We start from the raw sequence: 26,330 nt of genomic DNA, 5'->3' as shown, positions 1-26,330 counted from the left end.
CAACCTCAGATGAGTGTCTGGTGGTCTTCTCCTAAAGAACAATGATACCCTTTTTTTCAAATCCCTACTTAAGAATAATGGAAAGGAGCTGATTTTGAGACTAAAAAGTGAGCAATGTTGCCTTTAAATTGGTGAGTTGCTCACATTGGCCACACAATAAAATTGCCTGGGGAGCCCAGGCAGCCACCCAGACTGATTTAAGTGTAAATAAGACCCAGGCCACACATACCGTTATTGCTCCCTATCTGATTCCTAATACATGACAAGAGAAATTACACACTAGGAAGTTATTACATCAGTGCTAATACGACATAACCTTTGTAAATGTTGTTTACAAGGCCTTTTTTTTTTTAGGTCTTTTTTTTTTTTAAAGATTTATTTATTTATTTATACAAGCACTGGGTACAGTCAGAAGCGCGGGAGGGTGAGAGAATTCACCAGAGCCAGAGCGGGGAACAGAATAGGCAGACTGACGAAGTACACTGCTGAGGGGAGCAGTGGGCGACAGGAACGGTCTGCACACCATGTAGGAGCCGGGGATTGAACCAGTGCTGCAGAGGCTGTGGGCAGCTTCACAGCCCAGCGCTCAACTGCTGCACCACCGGGGAGGCCCTTACAAGGCTTTTTGAGGCTGGTGATACAATGCCAAATGGAAAGAGCATAAAGTATAATTATATAAGGATGAGCTCAAATGTAAATAAAACTTGTAAGAGTAACTAGATGATGTGATTCTTGATCATTTTCTATATTCACACTAATCATGTATTCATTTAACTTTCTGTTTAGAAATTATATATATGAAACTGCTGATTTATGAGAGAAAGTTGAGTGATAAATGATTGCTCAACAAGACATCCTAAAATAAGATGCTAATAGCAGACTCTAGAAAATGTGCTGCTGCTAGTATGAGAGGAAGTATACATCAAATTTTAGGGAAACTCTGGCCTTTCAGCTTTCCAAATGAGATCAAATGAATGTCCTCATGATCTATAAACCTGTCAGAACAGAACAACAACAAAAAAATCCAAATATTCTACCTCCATCTCACCCCCACTTTGGAAGAGCTGCCAGAACATAATTCCAGAGGTTCAGATAATGTGAGGCCAAGTCCCTCAGTTATTCATCCACAGAGTTAAGTAATCTCTACCAGTTTGTGGTGTCAGTGAATAGTTAGATTTTTAAAATCATTTCAGACACTTGGTTAGGTGCAGCACGAATAATGGCTAAATAGTAGTTGCATTATAAATAAGACACTGGCTAGTTTCTGTCACTTGGGATTATACAATTTCTATCTCATTTAATCTGAAAGCATCACAGAAAGGGGAGGCATCCCTAATTTTGTCCAACCCTAAGATATCACTAGTAATATAATAATAAAGGAGAAGTATGATCTTTTTTGTTTTCTTTTGCTTTGTTTTAGAAAGCACTGGAGGACCACCACAAAGGCAAATCTTACATTCTTTTGATCCTGTGTGAGTTTTGCTAAGTCATAAGAGTTGGATTCAGCTGGATTGTGATAAACCACAAGATGGACTTGCAACACAAATTAAACTTTCTTAGAAAAGGACTGAGTAGTTCATGGGTGAAGTTTTTCAGGGTTTTGTTCATGAAAACTGCTGACGACCTCCCTGAAATCATTCTAATATTGTCTTTGATCTGTGCAGTTGGAGGTAGGTATAACTTTCTTTGAGCTTATTCTATGACTATATCTAACATGTGCTATCATTTAGAATAAAGGAAAGTAACAGTAGTAAGAAATTAAAATTGTGTTCTAAATTCATAATTTCATCCCTAGATTTTTAATCAATTAATACAAAAAAATAATCTGATCCTAGAAGATATTTGTAATATCTGAGCATTATTCTTTACCTCAGTTGGGTTGAAAGTATTCACAACTTCTTTTTTTTTTTTTTTAAGTGAGGTATCTTTATTTTTTTTTTTTATAAATTTTATTGTTATATTCCCCATACAATTGCAGCCCCCCATTCTGACCCCAATCCCTCCCCTCCCGCCCCCGCCCCCCTAAAAGTGTCTCTGGTTCATAGTTTTTTGTTGATTTTGATTTTCACTTTCTTATAGTTATTCATTTTCCTGGTCCCTTATTTAAGTTTTCTAGATTCCTGCTATGAGTGAGACCATCCGGTATTTTTCTTTTTCTTTTTGGCTTATTTCGCTGAGCATGATCCCTTCCAGCGCCATCCATGTTGCTGCAAATTGCATGTGTTTATCTTTTTTGAATGCTGAGTAATATTCCATGGTATATATGTACCACATCTTCTTGATCCAGTCATCTATTTTTGGGCATTTGGGTTGTTTCCAAAGCTTAGCTATTGTAAACAGTGCTGCTATAAACATAGGGGTGCAGGTGTTCTTTGGAATTGATGTTTCTGTGTCCTTTGGGTAAATACCTAGGAGTGGAATTGCTGGATCATATGGAAGCTCTATGTTTAGTAGGTCCAGAAATCTCCACACAGCTTTCCACAGTGGTTGGACCAGTTTGCACTCCCACCAACAGTGCAGAAGAGTTCCTTTTTCTCCACACCCTCGCCAACATTTGTTGTTGCTAGCTTTTTTAATATGTGCCATTCTCACTGGTGTAAGATGGTATCTCATGGTAGTTTTGATTTGCATTTCCCTGATGACAAGTGATGTTGAACATTTTTTCATATGCCTGTTGGCCATTTGCATTTCCTCTTCAGAGAAGTTTCTTTTAAGCTCTTCTGCCCATTTTTTGACTGGATTATTTTCTTTGTTGTTGTTGAGTCTCATCAGCTCTTTGCAGATTTTTGTGATCAGTCCTTTATCATTAGTGTTGGGTGCAAAAATGTTCTCCCAGTTGGTGGGGTTTCTCTTTGTTTTTGTTATTGTCTCTTTTGCTGTGCAGAAGCTCTTTAATTTGATGTAGTCCCAGCTGTTTATCTTTGCCTTCACTATCACTGCTTTGGGTGATGTGTCTGTAAAGATGTCTTTGATGTGCAAATCACGTAGTGTTTCACCTATATTTCCTTCTATATATTTTATGGTTTCAGGTCTTATGTCTAGTTCTTTAATCCATTTTGAGTTGATTTTTGTATTCACAACTTCTTACCTGATCAACCATGTGGCTAGATTTAATGGATGGGGAGAATTGAAGCAGAAAATCAAGACTTGGAGAATTTATTGTAATCTGTGTTATAAATTATAGTTTCAATCATATCTTGGTTACCTCTCCCACTGCTTTCTGCACTTAGAATGGGTCATTACTTTCTAAACATTTAGTAGTGTGTTCTGTTATTTAAATGATAGTTTATGCCCAGCTCTGAAGAGAAGAAAATAGCATTGTACACATCAAAAGAAAGAAACTTTTTTTGGCATCCTTTAACTTGATTTGGAATTATTTTATAAAGAAGTGGAAAGCATTAACTTGTAGAGAGAGTTGTAATATTGCTTATTGCACTTTGAAAATAATGATGAACAAAGTTAAATATTCATTATAGTCTATCTTCATATATAATGTGAAGTTAACAATAGATTTCTCATTGGGTAAATTATTATAAACAGTTTCTCAGTATTATCTTAGGAATCAGTCAACTTCATTAAAGATCAGTTGTGTATTAGCTTCTTATTCTAGGAGTGCTGAAGAAACTATCTGATTGATTGCATGTAGAAAACTGTTATAAATATTTTAGTAGTAATAAGAGCCAATGATACTAGCAATATTTACTAACAATTCTAAAGAAATGAGATACCTCATAGAAGAGGTAAAGCAGGAAACCAGTGGATTCATAGTTATACTGATTCCTTATGTGAAGGAGGGTTTCAGTTGCAGGAATACAAGAAGAAAAGAAACAGTATCATATTGTTCTAACTACTAAGAAATCCTATCACATTAAATTTTTATAAGTGTGATGTTTAACTGCCTTTCAGTAAAGACATTTTTTTACAGCATTTTTGAACCTACACTTGAAAGACTTTCCAATTCCTCTCCCGGTGATATTATTTTTAATTGGATGCAGTTTTGAAATGCTAAGTTTTACATCTGATCAGGTATGTTTAGTAAATATGAGTATTTTGTAATATATATGTGATTCATAATAATACAAAAATGGCTTAGGAAAATTTATAAAATTATTTTTCTCTTTATTGCTCAGCCAGTTATGGAAAGCATGTTCACGTAAGAACCAGAAGCAGGTTACTACTTTGTCAAAAACAAGTTTTGTAACTCCCAGAAATAGTAGTAGATAGAGTATCAGAATTTTCTTGTGTCTGTTCCATGAGCCCCAGTTTCCATAAGAAGAAGTAGATGACCAGGGGAAATGTGCACACACATACACACTGGGATGGTTATAGGAGAAGAAAGCAGAACTTAGAGACTGTTTCATGATGGGCTGTAGACTCATCTTCCCTCTAGTCCCAGAGGGAAACTTTAATACAATGGACAGTATAGAATACCTGTTCTTTGCTCTGGAGGATCAAAGATAGAGACACTTGCTGTATCTTCCAAATTTGATGGCCATCAGAATAATCTTGAAAAGATAGTTTGGAAGAAAAGCAATCAGAGCCTCCACTCATAAGACATGGAGAAATTCCAAGAGACCCATGGAAAATGATCTTCCAAACGCAAAGGTATTTCCTAATATAGTAGGAACTCAGCATTTCCTTCATCAATGAATATTAAGTGGATGCCCTCTATAAGATTTTAAAATGTCTACTAAATTATTTGTGATAAGCACCATCAATTAGTTGCTTAATGATCTGTGGTAATTTCCCAGGCCTTTTCCCTGTTATTTTTCTACATACATCTTCTATAGAAGACTTGGATAATTATTTGTAGCTTCTGGAATTTGATATGATTGTTTACTCCTTTGTGGATTTTGTATATGACAGTCCATCTACATTAAACCCTTTTCTTCCTTTTGTATGCCTGAAAATTTCCTACATCTTTTGGGAGTTATGGGAGATAACTACCCAATGGTATGGACTTAGGGAGCAAAATTACTGCTACTACTTTTGCAAACAATATGTTATGTGCTTATTTCAGCATATGTCAATGTACTTCCTATACCTTCTCCTTAAAAAAAAAAGTGGGTATAGATATGTGCATTAACTTTTTATTATAATTGATAATAATCTGATGAAAAAGTATGAAAATCCAACAAAAGTAACACATTTGTTACATTGTGATGTCTTCTTTCTCCTGTGCTAGTGATAGAAGTGCCTGGCATATAATTCTTTGCTAACAGAAATATGGATAAATAAGAAAATGACATATTTTTATATTATTAGGTACAAAGGTATGCAGATGCCATACAATCAATGAGCCCAGACTTATTTTTTGGTATATTTACACCAGTAATTATCTTTACTGTTGCATTTGAGATGGATATATACATGCTTCAGAAATTATTCTGGCAGGTAAGAGAAGTATTCTTTTTCAATATCATTCACTCATGATCTGCTATATGTTGAGTTTTATTGGTTTTTTTTTTAATCTTGCTCCAAACTAGGTAATGAGATAGGATTTTCTATAACTATATTTCATAGGCCCTAGGAATCTCATTGCAATATTTGTCCCTTATTTCCAGATTTGGCAAATAAAATAACAAAATTATTAAGCTTTAAATTTTCCCATTCATGGATAGAGTGTGGTTCTGCCTCACCAATAATCCTGATTATCTGCTTTAAAAATGAAATATAAAGGCATCTGATTTTTCTATCTGTAAAATTTCTTTGCAGTTACTGTTAATTTCAATTCCTGGCTTTTTGGTGAATTATCTATTAATTCTTTGGTATCTGTCATCTGTGGATAAATTACTTTTGCAACCCACCCCACGGTTGTTATTTTCAACTATCCTCATGAGTTCAGATCCCATGCTGACTGCAGCTGCTATAAGAGACCTTGGTTGGTATATTTTCTTATTTTTCTATATTTAAAATATCATTTTCCATATTTTACTTGTCTAGTTTTAAGATCTTTTGTTCACTAGTTTTCACTTTGTGAATTGGAGGGGGATTGAGCATAGAGTCAAGAGTGGTAATGCTAAGAACAAAAGAAAGGCCAGTGATGTGCTTACTTTATATTCTTTTCAGTCTTTTATCCAATTATAGACTAGGTCAGGGAGTTGTATGGAACCAATGACTTCACACATACTTCTACCTTGAGCCAACAGAACAGTTCTATAGGGATTATAATGCTGCATATACACTGGGGTCACATTTATATTGCCCAACATTTCTTTTCCTTTGAAAACATTCATTAGGATAATGCCATTTGTAAAAAAAAATAAACACAAAAAAATGCCTTTGAAGCTTTGTCATCATTAGGACCAAAATCCTTTAATTTTTCTGTTAAGACATTAAAATCACTAATCAATGTTTTCAGAGTGTACTGTTTTAGGAGAAAACAAATCTATATTTAAAAACAAAATACACATTAAGTTAACATAACAGCCACTTTTTACTAAAGAGAACTAGAATATTTATTTGAAAATAGAGTTGTAATATAGCACACCCATGTATTTGCTCACATTCTCAGGGGAGACACATCATGTATAAATACACGACTGAAGGAAAGTCTTCAAAGCAAGAGGATTGTGAGGTACAACTTTAGACAAAGAAAGTGCCAACATTATTACCAACCCAAACTCTTTGTGATTATGTCAGTGCCAGCTCCCTTTCTGCTGAAACTTTTTTCTGCTTCCTGAGAGCCTTCCATACTTCTCTTAACTTTTTAATCTCATATGAGTTAGTATTCACCTGATTTTCCATCCTGCCATTGTTGAATTTAAGTCATTTCTGGAGGTTAATTTATAAGATTATTCTAATAAATTGGGGCCAGTCTGTCATTACTTTTGAATTATTTTTCTCTTCACTTTGAATCATTTAAAACAAAGTATTTTTGTCTTGGTAACATCTCTGCCTGTGCTATCAAAGAAAGATTTTTTATATATTTTTATTTTATCCTTAAAAAATATCTCAGGGGGAGGGGAACAGGATGGGAGGAACAGGCAGAGAAGACAGTTTGAGAGTGAACAGCATTAGAACTTCAGCAGTGGGCACGCTGGCTGTGGTATAGGCACATACCAAGGTGTGATTTACTTCTGAAACTTACATGACATTGTAACCCAATGGTAAATCAATTAAAAAAAAATCTGACCAGACCTGTGAGTGAGTCCTTGAGTCCATGTACATTATCTTGAGCTTTTTATGGTTTGTGGACTCCTCATAGACCCCTATCTATTCCCTATTTCCAAACATTCACATGTTATTATAGTCCCATTTTCTAAAGTGAAATATTATACACTGTATCAGTTATGTTTATTATAAGTAATAATTGGCTCCAAAACACAGTAGTTTAAAACAATTATTTCTTATTTCTTATTTTTCATTCTTATTTCTGGCAGTTCTGATGATAAGGATTCAGCTTGGTTGAACTTGGCTGAACATCCCTAGTGAATCTACAATCACTCAGCAGGTCATCTGGATGCTAAGTGATTTAGGATAGCCTCAACTGAAAGATGTATCTTTATTCCACATATTTCTTTTTTTTTCCCCAAAGATTTATTTATTTATGCATACAAAAGCTAGGGTATAGGCCAGAGTTGCAAGGGGGGAGGACAGGGCTGTGAGAGGATTCACCAGAGAGAGAGTAGGAAACAGAACAGGAAGACTGACTGAAATACACTGCTAAGGGGAGCAGCGGGCAAGACAGGAGAGGTCTGCTGCGCCATGTGGGTTGCTCCCTGGCCAGCCAGGGATCTGCAGAGGCTGCAGATTGCTTAATAATGCTGTACTTAACCCCTTGCGCCACCAGGGAGGCCCAGTTCCGCATATTTCTCACATTCCCTCCATTAGGGTAGCCAGAGTATACTGCCATGATGGTGGCAGGGGGAAAGGAGAGGAGCCAGAAATCTTTCTTGATGACAGAAACTGCAAAGTCCTACAAAAAAACAAGATACAGAGAGAAGGGAAGAACTGACCATCAAGGCCATTGAGCTCCCATAGGAACAGTCTGTCTTGCTTTCCTTCTCTTAATTGTACTTAGGTTGTGATCACAGTGCTTGTTATTACCTTGTAATAACACTTCCTTCCTATGGACATTTACAAAATCAGTACACATGCTCCAAGTTACAGTTTTACCACTACCAGCACATTTAACAGCAGAAAATAATGACAAAGGATGGATATTTAACTTAAATAATCACAATAAATGGAGGATTAAGATGGAAATAGATAATATCTGGTGCTGGAAGTAGATAGTATCTGGTGGGAGACACCTTATAATTACAGTGAGACTGATTGGACAATTGCCTTAATAGATGCCATGTTTTAAAGCCTTAATTTATGAATTTACTTTGTCTCTCCATCATCTTTCTTTTTTTGTCTTATCTTAAATACATCTGACTTTTTGATGCATGTGTTTTTTATAGGCCAGATTACTGAATTTAATAAATAACGAATTTCATGTTTCCATCTCTGCTTTGAAATGACGAATGAGAGCTCACATAGATGATCTCATTTGTAAAAACCATTATTGACCACAGCTAATTGTTGTCATATTATGATAGTTTAGATTTTACTTATAGCTAATATATAATCAAATTTCCTTCAAGAGAGTTTCCAAACATAATCCAAGTTTTATTTAAGGGCCCCCCTGGTGGCGCAAGGGGTTAAGCACAGCACTACAAAGCAATCCGAAGCCTCTGCAGCACCACTTTGATCCCCCAGCAGGCCAGGGAGCAACCCACATGGCACAGCAGACCTCTCCTGACTCGCCCACTGCTCCCCTCAGCAGTGTATTCCAGTCAATCTGCCTGTTCTGCTCCCCACTCTGTCTCTGGTGAATCCTCTCACCCCCGCATCTCTGGCCTGTACCCCAGCTCTTGTATGCATAAATAAATAAATCTTTAAAAAAAATGTTCTATTTAAAATTGTAGGGGAAGCAATGTTACATAAATCCATACCTAAAAAATATCCTCCTACCTGCTAATAAAATACTTTAATATTAATGAAGTTTGTCCTACCTTTAAAAAAAGTATTTTGCTTTTTGTAGGTCTTTCTAGAAGTCTCGTTGATTTAATTAGTGGAGAAAGTCTGATAACTTCTGTACTTTCTTTTGTTTTGTATACCAGTATTGTGGAAATTAACACCACCCTAAAATCTCATGTGAACAGCTCCATAGGTAAGGACCTATTTTGTACTTAATTTCATAAAACCAGAATTGTGTGTGTTCTGAAAGTTGATATGGGTTTTGTATTATTTTACCACAAGATATTCTTGTACAAACTCAATAGTATTAATATAGTGATTTACCCTTTTAAAAAAGATGAAATAGATTTTAAACAATAAAATATTTGTTGAATAGATTTATTAGGTCACGATAAGACTCAAAGCAAATACACTACCACACATCCTTGTTTAACATTAGTTGTAATTTTGTGGTGAGCCTGGGTTGGGCCTTCTCATGAAGATACTTATAAGAACAACATTCCGGGCCTCCCCGGTGGCGCAGCGGTTGAGCGCTGGGTTGCGAAGCTGACCGCGGCCTCTGCGGCACCAGTTCGATCCCCTGCTGCTCCCTGGCCACCGGCCACCGGAGGAGGGTCCCACATGGCACGCAGACCTCTCCTGCCGCCCGCTGCTCCCCTCAGCAGTGTACTTCAGTCCTTCTGCCTGCTCTGCTCCCCGCTCTGGCTCTGGTGAATTCTCTCACCCTCCCGCGCTTCTGACTGTATCCAGTGCATGTATAAACAAAACAAACAAACAAACAAATAAATAAAAATACGTGCCTCTTAAAAAAAAAAATGTTAAAAAAAAAAAAAAAGAACAACATTCCATGGGCCTGCAGTAAACCCAAATGCTTGACAGCTAGAATAAGAAATACTGCTTTTCCTGTGTTGGAAACGAACTCAGAAGATAAGCCAGGTAGTGTCTCCACCTGTGGTGAGGGAGCAGTTTTCCTTCTGAACACCCTTTCCATTGTAGCTCCCCGCAGGCAACCCAGAAAGCTAACAGCACCAGAAGGAAGTGTTCCTCCCCTGGCCTTTCACAGGGCCTGAGGGCAGTGTTTGTAAGCAGAGAGATGGCAAGTTACCCCGTTCAGAGAGCTCTGGACCATTTTTTCCCTTTATTGTGTGTGTATGCATGTGCATAAAATCAGTAATATATGCACACTACAGTGGAAAATTATAAAGCATGCAGATGGCTAATTATCACCAAGGACAAGAAATAACATATTACCAGTAACCCAGAAGCACCTTATGGGCTCCTCCTGATCAAACCCATATCTCCCTCCTGCAACTGTGATTCTCAGAGTGTAGTCTCTGGGATGGGGTGTTCTTTCACTGCAGGACCCTTTCAGGGTGTCCAAGAAGTGAAAATATTTCCATAATAATGCTGAAAAGCATTTTCACCTTTGTTATATGTTACCAGTTGCACTGCTTTTGGAAAAGCAATGATTACAGTCTTGCTTGAGAAAATTATTTACATATATTTCTCCATTCACAGGGTGTCTTTCGTATTCTAAGGTCTTCTGCAGCATGATATTGTTCTATCTGCCATCCCCCTGAAAAAAAAGAGGGGGTAAGGTGTAGAGGAAGAGCACAGTGCCCTTATTCTCTTAACTGTCAGAATTTCTCCACATTCTTGGTAACTTAATATTCTTTTTTTAAAAAAAGATTTATTCATTTATGCATACAAGAACTGGGGTACAGGCCAGAGGCGTGGGAGGGTGAGAGGATTCACCAGAGACAGAGTGGGGAACAGAACAGGCAGATTGACTGAAATACACTGCTGAGGGGAGCAGTGGGTGAGACAGGAGAGGTCTGCTGCACCATGTGGGTAGCTCCCTGGCTGGGGATCGAACTCATGCTGCAGTGGCTGCAGATAGCTTCATAGGTTGCATCTTATCCCCTGCACCACCAGGGAGGCCCAGAAAATTCTCTCTTAAGAAATATGCTTGATACCTGGTTGATCCTGCCAGTAGCATATGCTTGTCTCAAAGATTAAGCCATGCATGTCTAAGTACGCATGGCCAGTGCAGTGAAACTGCAGATGGCTCATTAAATCAGTTATGGTTCCTTTGGTCCTCAATCCTCTCCTACTTGGATAACTGTGGTAAGTCTAGAGCTAATACATGCCCACTGGCGCCGACCCACTTTCTAGAGGGGGACACATGCGTTTACCAGACCCAAACCAACCCAGTCAGTCTTCAGCTCCTGCCGGCAGGGCAGTGGGCACCAGCAACTTTGGTGACTCTAGATAACCTCGGCTGGATCGCATGCCCTCCGTGGTGGCGACGACCCATTCAAAAGTCTGCCTTATCAACTTTCTATGGTAGTCGCCATGCCTACCATGGTGACCACGGGTGATGGGAATCAGGGTTTGAGTCCAGAGAGGGAGCCTGAGAAATGGCTACCACATCCAAGGAAGGCGGCAGGCATGCAAATTACCCACTCCCGACCCGGGGAGGTACTGATGAAAAATAACAGGGCCTTCTTTCGAGGCCCTGTAATTGGAATGAGTGCACTTTAAATCCTTGAGTGAGGATCTGCTCCAGGTGCCATTAGAGGAAAACAAGGACTCCATGGAGAGACCTGAAAATAGCCCAAGGCCAGCAGGTAAGCTTGTTCAGAAAAGCAGCACATGCTTGAAAAGCATACACGGATCGCAGCTGCCCAGGTCCCTGTGCTCGTGACCTAGGTTGGTGGGGAGACACGTGGGAGCTGTCACTGAGGTGAATGCCCCTCACTGAATAATCAGAAACCAGGTGCCCGGGAATGGGAGCGGGGTGCAAAAGGACCCATTTCTGCAGACACTGAACTGGGCTACAACCCACATCCTGTATCTGAGGGTTTCGGAACTGAGTCTCAGGGCATGAAATTCGGGGCATGGGATCCCCACGATGGCAGGGCACAGGGCAGACACAGCACCCCCACACCATTGAGGAGCTCCATGCCACCCCCACTCTGTTCCCCGGCAACCTTTTGGGGTGGGGGGAAACAGTTCTGGAAGGACACTAGGAAAAAATCTCTGGTGCCACCTAGTGACCAGAACAAAATCACCAACATCCTGATAGTTGGAAACCAGGGATCCCAAAAACACCCTCAGATTCTGAGAGAGGGTGGGCCACGCAAATGGGGCTAAGAAGGGAAACAAGGCGTGGAGTAAGACCCCATTCTGGAACTGAGAGCCTAGTGCAAGATCCGGGGCTTGGGACACGCCATAGCAGTGGGCACTTCACAGGGTGACAGCCAGCATTTTGGATCTGATAGCCCTGGAACTGAGACCTAGAGCACAGAATTCAGGGCGTGGGATCCATACAGCTGCAGGTACAGCACTGGGTGAACACGGGGCAGACACAGCACCCAGCTTGAATAAATGCCCCTGTGTTGAGGTGCTACCCTTCGCCCCCCTCTCCGTTTCTCAGAGAACCACTGGGAAAAAGCACAGGTCAGCAGGTATGGGTCTCTGGCACCACCTAGTGACCAGAACAAAATCACCAGCTAGCTGATTCCCTGATGGAACTCAGTAAATACAGAGGGAGGGCAATGTTAAGGGACAGTGCCCAGCAACACAGCATCAACACCCTGGTGGAGTTTTAGCCTACCAGTGCTGGTCTCAGTCTGGTAAAGTTTCTGACACCCCTGAAGGAGCAATCCAAAGAGATGCCCACCAACACCAATGGCACAACATCCCAACGCATAAAACTAATTAGAAAGCAAACAGCAGGGAGAAGGAAAAATACAAATTACCAAGCAAGCCTGCAGGAGAAGGACACACCACAAAAAGAAATACAGTCACCAGAGCTCAACAATGACACAGAAGAACTTCTCGGCCTATCAGATAGAGAATTAATGATCATCATGATTAAAAAGCAGAAAGAAAACAAAAAGGAAAAAAATTATTTGAGACAAATAATCACTGCACTGAAGAATGAAATTGAGACCTTAAAAAAGGAAAGAAATGCAGGAGATTAAAAGATTACTAGAGGAGATAAAGAACTCTGGAAAAAGCAATGAAAACAGAATCAATGAAATAGAAGAACGGATCAGTGCTATCAAAGGTACAGAAATAAAACGAGCCAAAAGAGAAAAGGAGAGAGAAGTGCAAATGAAGCAGTATGAGGATACTCTGAACAATTATTAGGCCCTTGAAATTCTCGCGATAGAAGGAACATGTTAAGGTTCCTTAACATGATAAAAACCATATATGACAAACTCACTGCCAATATTATTCTCAATGGTGAAAAGCTGAAGACCTTTCCTTTAAGATCAGGAACAAGACAAGGATGTCCTCTCTCACCACTGCTCTTCAATATAATACTGAAGGTCCTAGCCGGGGCAATAAGACAAAAGAAAGACATACAAGGAATCCAAACAGGGAAAGAAGAAATAAAACTATCACTATTTGCAGACAATATGATAATATACATAGAGAACCCTAAAAATTCCATAGAAAAACTACTCAAAATAATCAACCAGTTCAATAAAGTAGCAGGATACAAAATCAACACACAAAAATGAGTAGCCTTCCTATACACAAACAATCAACCAGAAGAAGAAGAAATCAAGAAAACCATCCCTTTTATAATTGAAACAAAAAAAATCAAATACTTGGGAATAAACCTAACCAAACAGGTGAAAGACCTATACAAAGAAAATTATAAAACACTGTTAGAAGAAATTGAGGAAGCCTCAAAGAAATGGAAGAATTAATGTATTGGAAGAATTAACATTATTAAAATGGCCATCCTCCCAAAAACAATATACAAATTCTATGCTATTCCAATAAAAATCTCAGTGATATTCTTCAAAGAAATAGAACAAATACTGATGAAATTCATATGAAACCACAAAAAAAATACAAATAGCCAAAGCCCTACTGATGAAAAGAAAGGAGAAAAGAGGTATCACACTTCCAAACTTCAGGCTATACTACAAAGCCATAATAATTGAAACAGTTTGGTATTGGAACAAAAACAGACATAGACCAATGGAACCGAATAGAGACCCCAGAAATAAAACCACAATTATATGGACAACTAATCTTTGACAACGGAGCAAAGAATATGCAATGGAACACAGACAGTTTGTTCAATAAATAGTACTGGGAGAACTGGATGGCCACATGCAGAAAAATGAAAGTAGACCACTACTTCTCACCGTGCACAAAAGTCAACTCAAAATGGATAAAAGAACTGGACATAAAACCTGAAACCATAAAATATACAGAAGAAAATATAGGTAAAACACTGCAAGACATACATCTCAGAAATATCTTTAAAGACTCATCACCCAAAGCAGTGATAGTGAAGGCAAAGATAAACACCTGGGATTACATCAAACTGAAAAGCTTCTGTACAGCAAAGGAGACATTAACCAAAACAGAGAGACACCTCACTGATTGGGAAAAAAATCTTTGTACTCCATTCAACTGATAAGGGACTGATCACAAAGATATGCAAAGAACTCACACAGCTCAACAAAAACAAAATAAACAATCCAGTCAAGAAATGGGCAGAAGAACTTAAAAGATGTTTCTCCAAAGAGGAAATGCAAATTGCTAACAGGCATATGAAAAAATGTTCAACATCCCTTATAATCAGGGAAATGTGAATCAAAACCATACTGAGGGCCTCCCCGGTGGCACAGCGGTTGAACGCTGGGTTGCGAAGCTGCCCGCTGCCTCTGCAGCGCCGGTTCAATCCCCGGCTGCTCCCCGGCTGCTCCCCGGCCACCGGAGGAGGGTCCCACATGGCGCGCAGACCTCTCCTGCCACCCGCTGCTCCCCTCAGCAGTGTACTTCGGTCCTTCTGCCTGCTCTGCTCCCCGCTCTGGCTCTGGTGAATTCTCTCACCCTCCCGTGCTTCTGACTGTACCCAGTGCTTGTATAAATAAATAAAATAAATCTTAAAAAAAAAAAAAACATACTGAGATACCACCTTACACCAGTAAGATGGCACATATCACCTTACACCAGTAAGATGGCACATATCACCTTACACCTTACACCACCTTACACCAGTAAGATGGCACATATCAAAAAAACAAGCAACAACAAATGTTGGCGAAGATGTGGTGAAAAAAGAACTCTCCTACATTGCTGGTAGGAGTGTAAACTGGTCTAACCATTATGGAAAGCTGTCTGGAGGTTCCTCAGTCTACTGAAAATGGAGCTACCATACGACCTGGCAATTCCACTCCTAGGGATCTACCCAAAGGATACAAAAATTCTGATTCAAAAGAACAAATGTACCCCTATGTTTATTGCAGCACTGTTTACAATAGGCAAAACCTGGAAACAACCCAAATGCCCAAAAATAGATGACTGGATCAAGAAGATGTGTACATATACACAATGGAATATTATTCAGCAATCCAAAAAAAAGATAAACTCATGCCGTTCACAGCAACATGGATGGAGCTAGAAGGAATTATGCTCAGTGAAATAAGCCAGAAGGAAAAAGAAAAATATCGGATGGTTTCACTTTTAACAGGAATATAGGGGAACCAAATATGACATCAGTGTAAAAAAAAATAATAGTACCAAACACAACAAAGCAAAAACAGAAATTATAAATCAGAGACATACTGCAGGGGAGGAGGAGGGAGGAGAACAGGGGACTCTGGTGATGGTGCATGGGTGCATTAGTGAAGGAAATTCTATGGGGACTCAACCTGAAGGGATGGGGGGAAGCAAATATTGTTTAAAATTGATCAATGGTGTAAAAAGAAAATAGATTAAAAATAAATTAAATTAAAAAAAAATGCCTGATATAACATACGGGTATTTCATTTGCATTTTATTTATATCAATTACATCATCCTAAACCAACAATTTTCGTAGGAACTATTATTTTTGTAACATAGTTATTTAAACAGTGTTGCTTAATCTTTGAAGTTAACACAATTTCATAATAAGGGAAAAATAAAAGAATCACTGCACTAAGAATTCTTACCTTTCCAACTTGAGAATTAGGAGATCGGAAGACATTGTTTTTTGTTTTGTTTTTTAATGGAAAGGAACTTTAATTAGTGAACAATACAGAAAAGACAAAGAATATAGTTTTAAACCAAGCACTCAAAGTTACCCATCCCCTCATGGGTAAAAGTCCACCCAAATGAGATTGGCCAAGAGCAAGACCTGAAAGCCTACCACAAGTCTAAAGCACCTTCTGGCAGGGACCCACAGAAAAGGGTCAGAAACAGTCAGACAAGTCTGGGAGGAAAAGAGCAAAATCAAAATTAAGATAAAAGCTGCCATTGTTAACTTCCCCACAGTCTCTGACCCGCATCTGTTTCAACCAGTCCAGGACCAAGAAGCAAGTGCAGCTGCTTCATATGTCTGTCTCTGCTCCATGTGCCTCCTTCAGGTCTCCTCATTGCTCTCCATCCTGCTTCCTTCCTTTTCCAGTCTCCACTCCAGCTTCTTCCAGGTTAGGGACATTGTAAGAAATAATGTATTTGCTTTGAGGTTTGTCCTGACCTAATAAATCCAGCCGACAAAGTCTTTACTGATTAAAAACTATTTTCCTTTTTTAAAGGAGCAAACACCCTTCAAGCTTGTCCTTCTACCTCCAGTTCCCTGCATCCTTCTGAAACCCAAGTCAGTCTCCATCCTTATGTTTCAGTTGTAGGAGGTGCTGAACTCCCAAAATTATCATCATGCCCATCTCCATGCCTAAAGCAGATGTGTCCTAGAGCTTCATTCATAAAATTCCTCCCAGGTTCACACTATCTGTACAGGTGATACAGCTTTCTTGACCAATCTAGAAATCATGGCTCTCATTCAGCCTTGGGATGAGACAGATAAGAATCTAAATCTTCTCAGCTCTCTTAGTGTGCTCCCCACTAGTAGACATTTATGGACAAGAATTCATGAAAGGATTCTTTCTACTACAATTTGCCACCTCTGAGCTCAGTGCTAGGGTTTACTTCCCCAAACTGAGCTTTATTTTTGTTGTGGTGGTTCTTGCTGCTTTTTTGCCAGCCAGTCTTGTGTGGGCTTTGATCGTGCTCTCCACCTGTTCTGTGGGAGTAGACCCTTCAGGTCTTGCTGACTCCAGGACCCACTTTCCTCTGGGAATCAAATTTTGCTCCTTGGGCCTCCCCTGGTGGCGCAGTGGTTGAGCGCTGGGCTGCGAGGCTGCCCGCAGCCTCTGAGGCGCCGGTTCATTCCCCGGCCTCCGGCGAGGGTCCCACAAAAATAAATAAATAAATAAATAAATAAATAAATAAAGGACTTCCTCTCACTATGTTTGCCTGATTCTGAGGCTATCAAGGAAGGGTTTACTTAGGCTTCCTATTCCCTGGGAAGAGCAACAACATGATCATAGAAAGCAATTTGGCAAAATATAGCAATATCAACAAAAGAGCAACAATCTATTCGTGGAGTATTTCTTCTTCAGGATCACACACTGCAGCATTGTTTGTCATGGAAATGAATTGCAAATAAATGAAGTGCCCAGAAATAGTGAGCCAGTCAGTGTGGTGGTCAAGGTAGTACAGGAGGTTCAGTCACCTGTTTCCTGTGTGTGTTGTTAGATCTAGAAGGCAAGTTCCCTGAGTTTAAAGATGTTCTACTTCTTGTTCATTACCATAGCTCCAAAATTTATTATACTGGTTGGCAATGAATAAATATATATATTCCTTACATATTGACTGGAAAAATCTCTTAAACTAAACTGATTAAATTTTACAGATTTAAGTGTGATTATCAGCATTTGTAAAGAAACTCCTTCAATTTAGGAATAAGAAAATACAGAAATCTGCTCCAAAGGCAATGAACCATTTGTAAAGATAATGACAGAAAGAAAAGTTGACCCAGAATATCTCTTAAAATAAGGGCAATTACGTTCTTAATTATTTTTTCTTTTCTCTCTTGCAGCCTATAAAGTCGTGGAGAGCACTTGGTCAAATTTTATAGCAAGTGCATTATTTGGAATGATAGGTTCAAATCTGATTCAACGGTGGATGGCTACTGCTTTTGTTGATGATGTCCATCATATAAATTTCAGCTCTTCAACTATGTACCTTATCTTTTATATTAGTAAGTGAGGGGCCTATTCCTGAAGTCAAATGACATAGAAAATTTCAAAATAAAATTATGGGGTAATATACGTCAAGCAAAACTTGGTCAAAAAATATTCAACTAATCTGGAAGGAATATTTTTGTTAAAATAATTCATCAAAACATGGAAAATATTCATCTTGCACTACAAAAAACAATACACCGATATATATGTATATCACACACATATATATCAAATACCATTACAACAGACAAAAGAATTTGACAAAACCATTATTACAATGAGATAATTTGTCATGACTTTCCCAGAGAATTTTATAACTAATTGGGCAAAATATAAGTATAGGTATTGTAAAAGATAAATGGGTAAAAGCTTATTTCATAAGATACATAAAGAATTCTACCTCCAAAGCAGAATGCATCTTCTTTACAATATACATGTAGATCATTTCTAGAAATGACTAGACTAGAAGAATATTTCAATAAAATTCCAAACATTGTTTAATCACAATGTTATTAAATGCTGATTTGAAAAGGATGGCCTTAAAAAATTATTTGAAGTGCCTAAAATTAAATTATATTTTTTCTGGGTTACTCTTCAATCACATCAGAAATCAATATTCAAGTTACAGATTGAGTGACACTAAATATTAGAAAAATTATAAATGTTATTAATCCATTTACTACCACTCCCTCATCAGAGAAGTATGACTAATATTGATAATTAGCCACATCACTGTTTCAGAATCAGATCAAGTTCAACTCAGCTGTTAATTCATATAAATGATTTGGAGTTAGCATGTGCAGTAACACCTAGACCATGTCTGTCTTTCCATTACATTTTGGAATAAAATCAACTTTTTATATTCATGATTAAAATTAATCTGGAAACTCTAAATAATGCAATAAGGGGGGAAATGATGTTCATACATTTTAGATTACATAGAAAACCCAAGTGATGGGCCTCCCCGGTGGCGCAGCGGTAGAGCGCTGGGTTGCGAAGCTGCCCGCGGCCTCTGCGGCGCCGGTTCAATCCCCGGCTGCTCCTCGGCCACCGGAGGAGGGTCCCACATGGTGCGCAGACCTCTCCTGCCGCCCGCTGCTCCCCTCAGCAGTGTACTTCGGTCCTTCTGCCTGCTCTGCTCCCCGCTCTGGCTCTGGTGAATTCTCTCACCCTCCCGCGCCTCTGACTGTACCCAGTGCATGTATAAACAAAACAAAAACAAACAAGCAAACAAATAAAGAAAAACATGCCTCTAAAAAAAAAAAATAAATAAAAAAAAAAAAAAAGAAAACCCAAGTGAGTTACTTAGTAAAGTAAAGCATCAAGTCTCTTGAATAGTTTGAGTAAGATACCACACACCGACACACACACACACACACACACACACACACACACACTCAATTGAGTAGAATTCTTAGGAACTAGCAGTAACTACTTAGAAAATATAATGAAAATTTGATTCTCTTTATATTGGTAAAAAACTACAAAGTATAAAGAGAGAAATTTAAGAGTTTGGACTTAAACATAGAAAACTACAAATGTTTGCTGCAAAATACAAAATTGAGTAAGTTGAGACAGAGATAAACTTATTAGAAATTCTAGAGCAAAAATATTCATTATTTTCATATCTGAGGAAGGAAGGTAGAACATAGGATCTCAAAGCTTCCTAATTAATTAAAGTCAATTATAATCTAGTAGGGTTACAGGAATGATTAGTCAATACAAGTATACTCATCATATGATACTTCAAATGTCTACACCCAAATGCCTACAAAAATATATCGCAGCAAAATATAATTTCTTCTAATTCCTTTAGTCAGTAAACATAGACTTAAGATTAAGGGTTATATCCAAGGAAATAATATAAAATTTTTAAAGTCAAAATATCATCTCAATAATATATTAGTAAGAAAATTTTTAAGGCAGAGTTTCATGAACTGAGGACACAGAGTAATATAATCCTAATATAAAAGGACTTTCACGCTGCTCTAACTTAGTATTTGTTACTAGTACCTTTAAGATAATAATCATAAATATTTTCCAAATTCCACCATTACCTGACACAGTACTATCAGTAGTCCAATACTTGATGTCCTTCAAATACCTTTGTCTGCAGTTGTTTCCCCTTCTTTAATTACTCAAAATGACTAACAAAAATGTTTGTTTCTAGTTTAAAAACCAACTACAGCCAGGACTAAAATAAAAAATACAAATCTTGTAATTTCCCATTGTTGGATGGGAAGACCCAGCAGTTTGATAATAATACTATTATATCTAATTTCATCAAATTAAAATGTATCATTATATGACTCACACACAATGATACCAAAGATTTATTTTGGCTTAGAAATTTTATAAAACAATTCAAAATGTTCTTCCATCCAGAAGAGCAGATAAGAAGGAGGCGGGGTGGAAGGGGGGAGTAGGGTGAAGATGGGTAACAATAATTTGTAGTATTACCCTATTGAAACCAACTAGTAACTTCTCTTTAAAGTCACAGTACTATCAAGATGTGTGCTATTTTTACTTCTGATAAAATTGTTGCCACTATTGATGTCAAATTAACACTTCATTTCTTTTTAAAAATAGGTGAACTAGTTGGAATGTCTGGAATATTTACCCTGGCAATCATGGGACTCTTTTTAAATTCTGCAAGTCTTAAACCAGGAGTTGAAACATTTCTTCTTGAGTGAGTGACTGACATTTTCACTTGGTTTCATATTCAATACACTGGAAGCAATAATACTGTAATAGTAACTATCTATATCTGCATGGTCTAAGTAAGATACTAACTGAAAACTATTGCTTGTGCTTCAAATCCTCATATTTTAGCAAAATTTTATAAACTCACCTGGAGTTCATGTTGATTCTCAAGTCTCAAGCAAGTGGGACACTCCTCACAAACACAAAATTTGATAGGATGACCAAAAAAATCAGTAATCAAGATAAATATTTTAATGTGATATTTTCTTTAAAAATGAAAATAAATGCAAAAAGCCATGGTGAAAAGTATTTTTAAAAATGTAAATAAAGATGAAATAAATATCACAGATAATTCTTTTTGACATAGGATCCAATTTATCTCAGCATGGCATTGCAACTAGAATGGAAGACAAATATTTTACAAACAATGTAAAATATTAAACAAATAAAACAATGAATCTAGGGCATTTGATGAAGTTTGGCAGTGCTATTAAAGAAAGGATAGTCAAATTAAATATAAGTAAGACATATTTCACTAGAAATGTACAAATTGTCCCTGCTCAGGGACACTTAGCTGAAGGGTTAGAGGGATATATGTCAGTCTACAAGGGTGCTTTCTGTAATGCTCCTATACACAAGGTGGGAACTTGACATAAATCACACAATGGCAACATATGTGTTACCACAACCCCTAATGTTATCAATGGTTTTTGGAGATTGGGAGAATGTTATAAAAGATAGAATAAATTCATAACTCAGAAGCTTAGAAGTGTTAGGTCTTAGAAAATTTTGGATCACCTCACTAAAATATCATGGCAATTGCAATGGCAGTCAATTGCACCAGCAGCTAAACAGAATTGGGTTAAAGTCATAGGAAGAATTAAGAATCTTGTGAAATTGTTTAACTCTATCCAAGGGAAGTGATTCTGAAAGCTCCCTTCCCCTTTTTGCTCCAACTGAAAGCTGCATCTTCCCTGAAGATATCACTTTCCGTGTATTCTTTATAAGTCATGATTTCTTTCGCGTCTGTCTCCCTGGCACTCTGAATTTAGAGTTGAGGTAGGTGACTTACCTGTACCTCAAAGTTTTATTCTTTCTCCTTATTCCACAGAAGAACCCACTTTCAAAGTTCATGATATCAGATTATACCATCTTCACTGTCTTGACTCTAATAATCTCTAAAGTCACTTAGTCAACACCTTTCAATTTATAAAGATGTTGGCTCCTCTGTCCTGGTGACTTTCCCCATCATTACCCTATCACCATTCTTAGTGATGTCAGGCGATAGGTGATTCTTCCGTTCCCTCCTCTTTCAGTTCCTGGACTTTCTTTCCTCTATGAACAGATCTACCGCCATACTTCAGCAGCCATCCACTTACATGGTCATAGAAAGAACCACTTCTGGGCCTCCCTGGTGGCGCAGCAGGTTGAGCACAGCGCTGTGAAGCTGTCCGCAGCCTCTGCAGCGCGTGTTTGATTCCTGGGTGGTAGGGAGATTCCCACATGGTGCGGCAGACCTCTCCTGCCTCACCGGCTGCTCCCCTCAGCAGTGTATTTCGTCAGTCTGCCTGTTCTGTTCCCCACTCTGTCTCTGGTGAATCGTCTCACCCCCCTATGCCTCTAGCCTGTACCCCAGCTCTTGTATAAATAAAAAAAAATCTTAAAAAATATATAAATAATTGTAGGAAAATAAAGTGTTAATGTCGTTTTGCCGGGGACATCGGAAGATGTGCGACCACCTTTTGGCCCCCTGATCCAGGAGCCTGGCCAGCGCCCGGACCAGGAGCCAAAAGATAGGGCTGGTTATGTAACTGTTCATGATGTCCAGGACCACCAAGAAACATGGCTGGTTATGTAACTACCGGGTGTCGTGCACAGAAACGTGACCAGCCCACCATGAATCCCTGAGCTTGGATACTGGCCATATCCGACCTCGGGAGATAAAAACACAGTGGTCGCCCAGCTGCTGCGGTTCGCAGCTGTTGGACTTGGATACGTCTCCCGTGCTGTTCTCCGGAGTGCTGAATCTTTGCCTCCGTGATGTTGATTTCTGAGGAAACTGTACAGTATGTATGCATATTCATCGGTTTGGTTGGGTTTGGGGCACTGTTTATAATTTTGCTCGCACATCGCCTCTGTTGCTCACAGTAAATCCTTTTTCCTTTAATACGGTGTGGTCACTGAATCCCACAGAATCAAGCCTCCCTCAAACATCTGTGCACAGGGCTAGCAATTATATTTTATTGCTAGTAACAATAATAAATAAAAATATTTTTAAAAAAGAAAGAACCACTTCATAGTCTTAATTTCAAGAAATTTACTATCTAAAATATGATATGTAACAGCTGCTGCTCTCCAAGATAGTAGAAATCTAAGACAAGAGTAGTAAATCCACTATCTCCTGCAACAATCTACAGCAGGTTCACACTGCTCCCTGAAGGGGAGATGCATCCTCCACCTCGTTTCCACTTATCCCCTTTAGGTCTGCACTCCACTTCTAACATTTCTGCAAGCACACTGAAATGATAATGCATCGGTTAATGGTTTTTCACTGATCCTGCCTCACTTCGTTCTTACCCAGATCACTTATTTTGTTTAAAGCCATATAATAAATTTTCATTTTACTTGGCTACAAGTCAGCTTTTTAATGGCAAACAAAATTCTCTTATATGACCCACTTGTTACATCTGTGATTCATTTCTACCTCTCCCACCCTGCTCTAGCCACACTGTTAGTAAATTTCTTGAAATTAAGATTATGAAGAGACTTTACTAGTCTCAAGACATGCCTCAAACAGTGCCTATTTGGGCTTTGTGCTCTTGTGTTTCTATTCTTGAAATGTGCTTACTCAATATATTAGTGCTCTTCCTTGTATACTGGCAGAAGCGGCTAGTCCGTCTGTAGAAGGGGCAAAATTATCTTGAAAGGGTTTCAGGAACAGAGCTTGGCAGTATACAGGTAAAACCAAGCTACCCTGCTTTCATAAGATGTTATTCACACGCCTTTAAATCTTTTCTATTTATTTTGCTATAAATATAACTAACATGTTGACTTTAAACACATGAAATATATAGAATAACAAGAAGTAATTTTTAAGTAGCTTGCTATGGTACAAACACCCAAAACTGATCAATATTGATATTTGAGTGCACTTTCTCAAACTGCTTTGCCTGAGATTGATGCAGAGTCTTCCTGGGTTCTGGAGTATTTGAAAAAAGCACATGCTCATAAATCTCAAATAAAGAATTGACAAAGGGCATTAATGTGAATAAAAGATTAATTCACATATTTTAAGTGCTAGCTAGATTTTAGGCCAGTGTTTAATTTTATCACTATGTAAATCAAACTAGCAGTTCAGTACACTTTTTTTTAATAAATGGTTTTAACCCTTTGCAATGATACAAGGACAGCATATAGTCAGTATTTACAGCTATGTCAACCCTGGTGCCAATTGAGTTCTGTCAAGTAGCATAGCCACAACCTATCCATCTCTTTCAGTGACTTCAAAAAGAAAAACACTGATTTACTTGCAATATAAACTGGCTTAAATTGTTTTAAAATTATTTACTTACTTTATTGCTTTCTCCCCAGTTAAATTACAAGACCGCTCAGAGTTGGTAAATGTATCTTTATATGTATCTTTATTTTCTTGATATAATTCTTAGCACAATGCAAAGATAAGCTTTGCAATATGTTAGATTAATTAGCTACAATTAACTATTTTTTTTTCTGAAAATGCAGATTCTGGAATTGTCTATCATTTGTTGCTTTTCTTATGGTTTTCACTTTCATTGGACTTCTAATTCCTGCACGTACCTACCTATATATATCATTTTCTGATATATATTATTCATTAAACATCTATTTCACACTTACTGTTTTAAGGTAAGAGTGATTTTTGAACTTTTGGATTTGTAAGAAATTGAGTAAACCTGACTGTATTATTTTATATAATAAAAATGTTTCATACGTTTGAATGAAAAGTTGACTCTTAACACTTTCCAAGAAATTATCAGCAAATTAGTGCTTAGTAATTTTTTTATTTTAAACTATTTCAAAGCAATGCAAGCAAGTACATTAACTTTTTTTGAAATTATGAAGAAAAAAGTTCATAATCTCACTAACAAAAAAACCACTATTAATATCTATATACACTTGTCCAGTGTTTTTTTCTCTATGAAATTTCATGAAGTTAAACAAATCAATCATAAAATAAAAATTTAGCTTGTTTTGCTTAATACTGTATAACAAATAATTTCCTATTAATTAAATTATAGTTGGAACTAGATTTTTTTCAGTGATAAGGAAATCTCTGTAAATGTCTCCTTTTTAAATGATTTTTATAACCCCCTTTTTGCAATGTTAAGGAAAGAATCTACCCAAGTAACCGAAAATGAGATAAAAGGATAAACGCCATAACTGGAGTTTCACAGTTCTTTTATCTCCATCACTCAAGTTACTAACATTCTACTTCCACTAAGAAAATTAGTTGGGAGTTGACATCAAGTCAGTTGGTGCCAAATAAGTGGAAATTACTTGGTATGGTAATTCCAAATTACTTGGAAACAAAGTGTGACTGAAAGAATAAATAGAAATAAACTATATTGGACAGACTCAGCAAGACCATAACCTATAGAAAAAAAGAAAAGGAGGAAATTTTTCTCTCATTCAATCAGTTTGCTTTTATTTCTTCTTGGGATTCAGAATAGAGCTACAAAACCTCTCTAGCCCTTTTTTTTTTTTTTTTTTTTTTGCACCATTAAGATGCACCACTGAATGATGACTTGCATTGCCGTACAGCTCACCTAGCAGAAGGAACAATGAATAATGTCCTTCTCTTGGCATGTCTGTCTGTGGAATGTCCTCTGCCCTCCTTTGGTGCCATGCCAAAATGTCTGTGAAAGATAGCTTATTTGTCAAGTGGGTGATTCTACAGGGAATCGATAGGCATAAACTAGAAAGGAATTTCTATGACAGGCATTTTTTTTTTTTTTTTTTGTCTTTTAGACTTGTGGTTTTCTTAGTCATGAGTCCTCTTTTGTCTCGCCTTGGTCATGGCTTCAGCTGGCGCTGGGCATTCATCGTGGTCTGGAGTGAAATGAAAGGGACACCTAATATAAATATGGCCCTTCTGTTTGCCTACTCTGACACTGCTCTTGGATCTGAGAGAGAAAAATCTCAAGTAAAGGAAACTATATATTTTTAAATATTTTATAAAAACTGTTACTGTGCTAATAAAAGTTTTTGTAAATAGGTAGTTCAACTCTACTTGGGCTGTGGTGGAGACTTAGCTATGATGACAAGATTGGGGAGGAAAGAAAAACAACTTTCCTCTTCCCTATTCTACCTTATGGATCCTTAAATTCCTTTACCACATTCCTATCAATAGGTCTATAATAAATATTAAATGAATTAAAGCTTAGGAATCATTGAAAAAATATCTGATACAGAATATGAAGTCAACAAATGTTTTTACTTTTACTCCTAGAATAGCTGTGAAATATTGGGTAAGAACAAAATTAGAATACTTATAATACTTAATATCAGGACTTATCACAAAGATATGGTATTTAAGTTGATTAGGTTGTCATAAAAATACATAAATAAAATAAAA

General features: G+C 37.7%; 1 protein-coding gene across 1 annotated transcript in view; it reads left to right on the top strand.

The window, feature by feature from the left end:
- Positions 1 to 1,517: 1,517 nt before the first annotated feature.
- The window catches only part of SLC9C1 (solute carrier family 9 member C1), a gene marked incomplete at its 3' end in the record, with an annotated part of 82,271 nt that continues 57,458 nt past the window's right edge, over positions 1,518 to 26,330 (top strand). Inside the window, exons 1-9 of the mRNA XM_084232660.1 lie at positions 1,518 to 1,670; positions 3,926 to 4,026; positions 5,266 to 5,394; positions 5,716 to 5,881; positions 9,032 to 9,160; positions 17,866 to 18,027; positions 20,603 to 20,702; positions 24,458 to 24,601; positions 25,724 to 25,898. Of these exons, the coding sequence (XP_084088786.1) occupies positions 1,529 to 1,670; positions 3,926 to 4,026; positions 5,266 to 5,394; positions 5,716 to 5,881; positions 9,032 to 9,160; positions 17,866 to 18,027; positions 20,603 to 20,702; positions 24,458 to 24,601; positions 25,724 to 25,898 (1,248 nt within the window). The 5' untranslated portion in view covers positions 1,518 to 1,528. The remainder of the gene's footprint in view (positions 1,671 to 3,925; positions 4,027 to 5,265; positions 5,395 to 5,715; positions 5,882 to 9,031; positions 9,161 to 17,865; positions 18,028 to 20,602; positions 20,703 to 24,457; positions 24,602 to 25,723; positions 25,899 to 26,330) is intronic.

The sequence above is a fragment of the Talpa europaea genome (assembly GCF_964194135.1).
Source record: "Talpa europaea genome assembly, chromosome: 4".
NCBI classification, from domain to species: Eukaryota; Metazoa; Chordata; class Mammalia; order Eulipotyphla; family Talpidae; genus Talpa; species Talpa europaea.
This window is presented reverse-complemented; position numbering and strand designations above follow the sequence as displayed.